General features: G+C 37.3%; 1 protein-coding gene across 1 annotated transcript; it reads right to left on the minus strand.

Moving 5' to 3' along the window:
• Nucleotides 1-6,253: 6,253 nt before the first annotated feature.
• On the minus strand, nt 6,254-7,789 carry kctd12.1 (potassium channel tetramerisation domain containing 12.1). Its single transcript, XM_079463868.1, has one exon. It carries the CDS (start codon nt 7,752-7,754, stop codon nt 6,879-6,881), a length of 876 nt encoding a protein of 291 aa, XP_079319994.1. The 5' UTR covers nt 7,755-7,789; the 3' UTR covers nt 6,254-6,878.
• Nucleotides 7,790-8,679: the final 890 nt, after the last annotated feature.

Raw genomic sequence — 8,679 nt, forward strand, 5'->3', positions numbered from 1 at the left:
CCACCACCATGGTCCCAGACCAAATAAGTTGTTAATGAGTTCAAGACAGTTGGGATCACAGTTAGCAAGCAAACCATTGGTAACACGCTATGCCACAATAGATTGAAACCCTGAAGCACCCGAAAGGTCCTCCTGCTCAAGAAGGCCCTCCTCCCCCTAACTAGATCACTGAAGATGGGTCGTGGATGTGCCTTTAACACGACAAAAAACCCCAAAAATATTGCCAAGACAACCAAAGAGTGGCTTAAGGAGAAGCACATAAAATGTTCTAGCCAGTCTCTAGACCCTAGTCCTATAGAAAATCTGTGAAGGAGGCTAAAACTCCAATTTGCTGAGTGACAGCCAAGAAACCTTAAAGATTCAGATAGGAGTGAACTCAAATGTATCCTGATACATGTGCTAACCTGGTGACCAAATATCAGAAATGTCTTACCTATGTGCTTGCCAACATGTACAAAGTTGTTTTGCTCGGGGGATCAAATACTTATTTCACTGACTGAAATGCAAATCACTTTATTACCTTTATATAACATTTTCCCCTGATTCTTTTTATATTCAGTCTCTATCAGTTAAAACAAACCTACCTTAAAATGATAGACCCTTCATTTCTTAGTAAGCAGGCAAACTCACAAAATCAGTAAGGGATCAATTAGTTATTTCCCTCACTGTACATTACTTTGTCTTCAGAGGTGTATAAAGACCTTACATTATGAAGTGTTATGTTTTCATTACCTTTGAATAAGCTTTTTCTATCTACACACATCACAGACATATGATTCAGTTTCACTTACAGCATGCGATTCATGACCGGCATCTTTAAGCTCTGGGACCGCGCTGTCTATCAGTGTCAAACGATCTCCAAATCGAGTGTTATAGCCACATAACACTCAACACCGAAATGCAAACAAACGCACCTGAACTTCGCGAACGCAGTGCTCTCTCTCTCTCTCTCTCTCTCTCTCTCTCTCTCTCTCTCTCTTGCTCCAGCTGTTTTTTACGTGAACTTTCAGAAAACTATACGAATGCTTGGGGAGTGTTTGAGCACAAAAATACTATGTCATACATCCAACTAGTTTTTTGACCATCAAGTTGATCATGTCAAGCATGAGAAGCCAGCACATTTAACAATGTAAAGAAGTCAAAATACATTGAACACCTAGGCACCCCACCTTTCATTGTGTTTTTCTTAAACTGTTGTTTGTTGAGTTAGTGTTACAGATCATAAGGCTTCTCTTCAAAGCCATTATAATATATTTTGTTTCGGTTGTTGCTTTTAAATTAAATCTGTCATCTATAGAGCTAGACTGCATTCTTAGTGTTAATTTTCTTTTATATATACTACCACGAGTTTTGGTGTATCTTCATCTGCCCTTCTGACTAGCCTAGTCACTAAAACCTTTTTCATTGATGCACAATAACAAAACTCGTTCAAAAGACTTAATTTTCCATTTAACGCATCTACATCAAACCCTTCATCTTTAGAAGATCCGTACGATCGGCTGCATGTATGAGGCTGTGCCAATAGCAATTATTTAGTTGCATACTTTTTTTGATGATGAAAGTCAGTAGCAGGCAGACATTTGGGGGTGAATTAGACAGCTCAGAGTCTCTCAATTGCATGAATTTCACATTGTGTGTTGTCGATTGTATTTGTCTCACTTTTTCCAACAACAATTAAGATTTTATTGTTTACTTCCTGGGGGGAAACAAAATACCTTTGCAAAAGAGCCACTAAACAGAGTGCTTCTTTAGTTCACTTGATTTTACTGGGTGAGTGACAGATGTTACTGTGCATTATCAATATAAATCTCCCATGAAGCATTTCCAATGAGAGAGATAGGTCATGTGCATGTAATCCTCAATTAAAGAGATACCAGCTGGTTCCACAGCTGTACAGGTTGCACCTTATTGACAATACCACCCCCTACCCAATCCGCTGGCCAAACTAAATCAATAGACCATGCCTGTCCAGGAACACTGCACTCAGGCTGCCATTTACAGACCTCAGCATGGTGAGATCCCTGCTGATGTAGGCAGATAAGCTGATGAGATGAGGGATGAAGGGGCATTTGGTGGGCCCATCCTGAAAGAGATGTGTCTTGTGAGCATGATCGGTGATTAAACTGGACCTCCTTTTGAGATACTAACAGAAGAAACTAAGAACTAGAAGAAACTTCTCTTTAAGATCCTTAAAGGAATAGTTTACCCATGGCCTAATTTATTGTTCAAACCCTGCACATAACTCTTTCTTCTGTGGAAGACTAAAATAATATATCTTTTTGTGAAATGTCTTGGTGGTTTTGTGTCCATACAATAAAGGTCAATAGGGTACAATGTTATCTGGTTACCAACATTCTATAAAATATCTTCTTTTGTGTTAAACAGAACAAAGAAATGTATAAAATAAATTCTACTATAGTAGTCAATGGGGTCCAAGAACTGTTTGGTTACAAGCATTCTTCCAAATATCTTTCTCTGTGTTCATCAGAACAAATAAATGTATACATATTGGAACATCTGAGGGTGAGTAAACTGATATTTTAACAATTTGCTTGTGATTATAAATCATAACACAACATTTTGCACAATTCGCTGCATTAAATGCAATCACAATGTAAAATGAACATGTTCCCTCAAACAAAATTGCAAATCGAATACAACTTAAAGAATGACTGTGCTCCACCACAACACAACACTGTAATCGTCTTTTTTTCTAAATTCGATTGACTCTTGCAATCCGGCAAAAGGGGTTAGAAATGAATGACATAAGCAAACATCAATCAACACGCTAAAAGAATATGAATTTAAAATGAGGCCTTGTTGCTATACATACTGTACAAGCGGTGTTCTATGCAATGCTTTATTCCTTGTTAGTGAGCTGTTGAAATGGGAGACAAGTGAAGTGATGGATAACAGCAATCAGATACTCTCACAGCCCTGCGAAAACCCACACACAGTCATTTCCTCACACACACGTGTCAATCCACATGCATGTCTACAAACAAGCACACACACATACAAATTCACATAAACATTTGTTCACAGGTTAATTTGTGAGCCTCACAAATATGAGGGACCTTCATGTAATAAATATGGCTATTTATTACTCTTTTGTTGAATAGACAACTTTAAACCTAAAGGTTGAGCAAAAATGAATATATGAATAAGTTATATACAGTATGTGAATGTATATGTTCTCTTCTCAGGCACCCATTCAGCTATGAAACCAACCCCCTTCTGCTTAACAACAGTCAATTTACCACTTTGAACATGCTTGCTAAAGATAAATGGATTTTTGGATAAATAATTACAGGGTTGTTTGGTGTTGTGCTTGGGTTTTGTCTTTGCAACTTACTTGCTTATTGGCGTTTCAAGCCCTGTATTGATCATTCTGCTCCATGTCCATCAACACCAAAGGCTGATTCTTCAAGGAGCACAACATGATCTAAAGAATGCTATTGATTTATATTGATTAAATAATGTAAACCTGCTTTTCCAGATGATTAAAATGAATCTCTAGTCTGTTATAATACAGGCAACCAAATGAGTCTGCCAACATGTAATCGTAGCCTCAGTACTTAGTTCGGCTTTTCAATTGAATTTCAGAATGTGTACACAAGTTTTAGCTTCTTTAACCTAATAGTATTTACTTATTGTTTGGAATTTAAACAGTTACAAAACAAATAAAATAAATGTAACCAATAAAAGTACATCACTTGCAGTTTTATACCAAGATTTCTGGAACCAGCCAACCAGGAAATCACAGTCCAGGTCACTGCTGTGGAATATTTCACGCTTCAAAGACTTAAAACAGCTGAACATCACGCTATTCTTCTAATACAGAGACTGTGCCCTTTAAATAATATGGAAAAAAGCAGCCATATGCGACAGAACTATAAATACAGTAAACATAAAAATGTGCTTGAAATTGATATAATATGAATGAATTAATATTAAAATATACAATTATAGTACAATTATTCATTCATTATTGTAGGAAACATCGTTTTCCTGTAATTGATTAAATTCACAAATTAGAACAGGACTCTTCTTTTTTTTATTTATTTTAAAATGATATAAAATCTTCAATTTCATAATGTTTCTTAGGTTGGTTGTTTGTTTGATTTCACAAATTCAGTAAATTCATACACTGCACAACTGCAAAAGCCTTCATGGGGCTTAATTTATTGTTACATTATTTAAGTATTATTATCAAATTAAACACGATTAAATATTTATTTAAAACCCTTTATTTTTGGCATATGTTAAACCATTGTAAACATGATGTTAAGTTCACATTTGTCAAGAATAGTACATTAATATTTAAACATGAAAAGAATACGCCTACATGTTGTGTTTGGGGGAAAATATTTTGGGAAGTATATAAATGATTCCTTTAACATTTATTTAAATTAGGACAGCATGTATGATGAGGTGCTGGCAACTCCATTAATGTTAAGAGTTTAGATACATTTGGGTTTTGTAAGCCACATGTTAATTTGTGAAGGAAGAATTTCAGTCTAGTTTTAAGGAAATCAAAACTTAGGCCAAGATACAGCTCAGAGTACAAGGATAATTGAAATGACAGCAGTGCATTTCCACAGGTAAAATATAAATGCCTCATAAGCAGCCTATTAGCACTACCATAGGGAATGCTGCGCTTACCCTTAAATTAAAAATCCAATGAGTGACAAGCCTCATTAGACCCCCCTCCACTATTTCAACTGGGTGAAAGATTTCATGAAAATAGGGTGTACTAAACTCAAACCTTTAAACAATACCATTAGGTCAGCTGTGATCAGAAGGTTGCTGGTTCTAATCTCAGTGCCAGCAGGTCATGGCTGAAGGGCCCTTGAGCAAGGCACCTTACCCCTGATTGCTCTGCAGTAATGTGACACTGTATAAAACTACTTGTAAGTCGCTTTGGATAAAAGCGTCTGCCAAATGAATAAATGTAAATGTCAAAGTAAATACACAGCATTACCCCATTGAGGTTTAAATTAAATAGTATACACTAAAGTTGGATTTGGGGTATCTAGTTGTATCTAAAGTTGTATGCGCAAATACTTATCAAATCTATTCATGAAATATGCACTCATTATATTCTGCAAAAGGAACCGAGCTGTGCAATGATTGCACATATAAATTTCCTAGCTGATCAGAATGCTCAGGGAAGCTATTTTCGGTTAAGATTTTAATTTGAATAAACAAGTCTGTGTTCAAGTTTAGTTATACAATGCTTTGATGGCTTTCTTTAGTGTTTCTAGGTAAACGTTGAAAGTTCTGTATGGAAAAAGAGATCTCTGAACTTTGTAGGATCTATTTAAGCATGAATCTTAATTGGATTAAGATGTTTTTAAATAGTCAAGAACATCTGCTATATTTTAATATATGCCAAAGCATGCCCAAGTCAGTAAATGTTTTGGATTATTCTGGGAAGGGAACCTGATCCGTCAAAAAGGGGATTGGTCATTTGTATGTTATCTTGGAAACACATTCCTTACCACAGAGCCCACTAAACTGTTATTTTAGTCCCATGCCTCATCTCAATTAATAACATAAACACATTTTTATTTTGCATAAATCTCTATATAATGAGCAGAAACCTTTCAGGCCTTTCCTTGGAACCGATTTTTCTCACTGGGTGCCCTCAGAGAGATCTATCCTATGACAATCCACTTAGAAACTGGATCTTTGTATTATTTACACATTAAGAGATTATACCACCAATATTTTTGCACAGCTGCACCATGCACATGAACATCATAGATCAAATGTGTCACAAAGAAACGCAAGGGTAACTACTGTGTAAATAACTGTATTCATTAGGACTGGCAATGCTTCATGATCTGGCCAGTGAAATAATCTGTCTGACCCACCACCTTTACTTAATAATACCAAATCCATCCAAAAATGCAAACTGAAGGGCCAATGTGTATTTCATCCATTGTGATTAATTTCCCTCAGAATCAAATTCAGATTAATCTGATGTTAGAAATGAATGACTGATTGATGTTTTTGTCTTAAATCTATTTAGCTATTTATTATTTGAAAAATATAATGCATTTATGACAGAGGAGTGCATTTGGGCAATTTAGCATATGGTTTCACATGCTGTGAAGCCTTGGAGTGGCAGAGAACACAACTACAAAAAGAAGACATTCCAAATTGTGAGGCTGAAAAAGTATGACACATTATAGTTTATTGAAAGATTTTCTATGAACACACCACATAGAAGATGTTTACAGCTGGAATAAACACTTTGTTTTATACAAGAGTTTGGACAAAACACTAAGAGTTAAGGCAAATAATTACCACTGCCAATGATATAAAGAAATATGTGAAAAAATAAAATCAATAAAACACTGTTTTTAAAGTCTAAAAAACTAAATTTTACGTATTTAGTGAAGATGTTACTGAAAGTCCAACCAACATTACGAATGTTATTCCTAAATGTTGCTCAAGGATTTGGTTAATGCATTTCACAGTGCAATCTATCAAATGAGACAACACAACATGATAAGAATTAATAAAATCTTTGCAATGATAAATAAAGTGTTTTTCTTGTTTTATACAGTATGTACAAGCTCAATTAATACATATTAAACACCTGCAAAAATCAACCAATGTAGTCAAAGGTTTTTTGGTTTTATTTATAGTGAAAATATACCATAATCTCGTCACAATAACTATAGTTATTCATCACATTAGATATTCTGCATTCATCCATTACTGGTTATAAATGTTGTATCAAATTCTAAAAGTAAAAAGACCAAACTTTGATGCAAACTAGAAAACTGACAGATATGAATGAGTCGCATTGGAATGTTAGCCTATGTGTAACGTATATGATACACTTTCATGGAATTAGTATGGGCTCATTCTCGACAGAAAACGTACTCGGTGTAGCTCGTCCAGATTTTGTCCTCATTTGGATCATTGCTGGAGAAGGCGCAAGTGCCAGTGGAGCTGCAAGCAACCATATGAAAGCCAAACTCTGACAGTTTGTCAAAAGCTTGCTCGAGGAAATTATACTTCAGATAGTACCGTGATGTGTACCTCTCCGGAGGTCGATCCGGGTCCCTGCTCTCGTTCAAAGTGTCTCCAAACACCTCTTTAGCCAGAGAAGTTTTTCCGCACACGGTGATTCTCGCAACGCGCCTAAATTTAGCGTCTGTCTGTATGTCTCTTCCGATCGTATACGAACCCCGGTAACCGATCGTGATGTAGCCGGACTTCTTGGAACCAAGGGATGGAGAATGAGCGGTGCTGATGACGGACAGCGCGCGTGAGGATTCCGGTCCGACCAACGGAGTCGCGCTCGCGCTCTGCAGCGACAGCTCCTCCGAGTCACTTTGGCAGATGTCATCGGTGATGGAGTTGTCTTTACTCATTTTGGGACTCAGGAGCTTTGAGAGGTCCCGCAGCTGAAAAAACTCTGCCTCTCTTTGCAATCTACTCTTTTCTGGAAAATAGTCGGGCAAAACCAGATTCAGATCCCGTAGATAGTCTAAAATATAGCGGAAAAGAAAACCGTCCCTATCCAAAAAGTAACGACCCTTGCTGTCCCGCGCCAGTTCTTTCGGCGTTTTCTTACTAAACATGTTCCAGAGGAGAGAATCCGGTTCGGATGTTAAAGTCGTGTGCCGCGTTACATACACTTGTCCTCCGACGTTTAGTTCAATAATCTCAGGAAACAAAGACGTGGAGGTTGCGCCGTTTGATATGCCGCGCTCTGGATCCGCCAAAGCCATCGGTGTCTCTTTAAACGGAGATGCCAGCTGGTCGGAAATGTGTCCAACGGGTTTTCAAAAGACCAAAGAAAATATCCGATGCTTGTTTAAATAGGGTGTGGGAGGGGGAGAAGCGCGATCACTGGCGCAAGATGTTAACACTTTATTGGCTAAATTAGACATACCGGTGGCGTGTCTCTATTTATTCTTATATGACATCTGAGAGCGTGGTCTCATAGTTGAAGATACATACAGTGAATGCATTTAAAGAAAAATAGAAAATAACAACCTCAACCGAAAGTGCGTAAAGGAGACCAAATATTAGATCACGGCATTGCTGTTTTTCCCTGCCAATACAAAAGAGAGAATAGCGGCATCTAGTGGTGGAAAGTCAGAATTGAGAAATGAAGCTCAATTTGGGACTCAAGCGCTTACATTACATTTATATTTAGTAATTTAGCAGACGCTTTTCCCAAAGCGACTTACAAAGAATTCAGGGAGCAATAAACGATATGTCATACAAGAGCAATAGTACAATAGGTGCTAATACAAAGTAACGTGTTTCAACAAAAGCTAGACCACTACCTTTTGAGAGAAAGAGAGAAGTTTAGTGTACAATTATTATTATTATTTACATTTTCTGTCAAGTATTCACAGAAGAGATGGGTTTTTGAAGGTTGTGAGAGATGTGGTTGACCGGACAGAGTTAGGAAGAATGTTCCACCAGGAAGGAGTTGTGAAGGAGAAAGAGCGGGAATCGAGTTAATGCCCTTTTGAGAAGGCAATACACAGGCCTGTATGATGGGTCCCAAGGATGTTGTGTTGATGGAAAAAAGCAGCGATCCAAGCACCGATCACTGAGGGACCCCTGTGATCATGTCGTGAGCAGTAGACATGTTCCCCTCCATGACACCCTGAAGGATCTGACGGAGAGGTAGGCATTGAA

The sequence above is a fragment of the Barbatula barbatula genome (genome assembly GCF_947034865.1).
Source record: "Barbatula barbatula genome assembly, chromosome: 9".
In the NCBI taxonomy this organism is placed as follows: domain Eukaryota; kingdom Metazoa; phylum Chordata; class Actinopteri; order Cypriniformes; family Nemacheilidae; genus Barbatula; species Barbatula barbatula.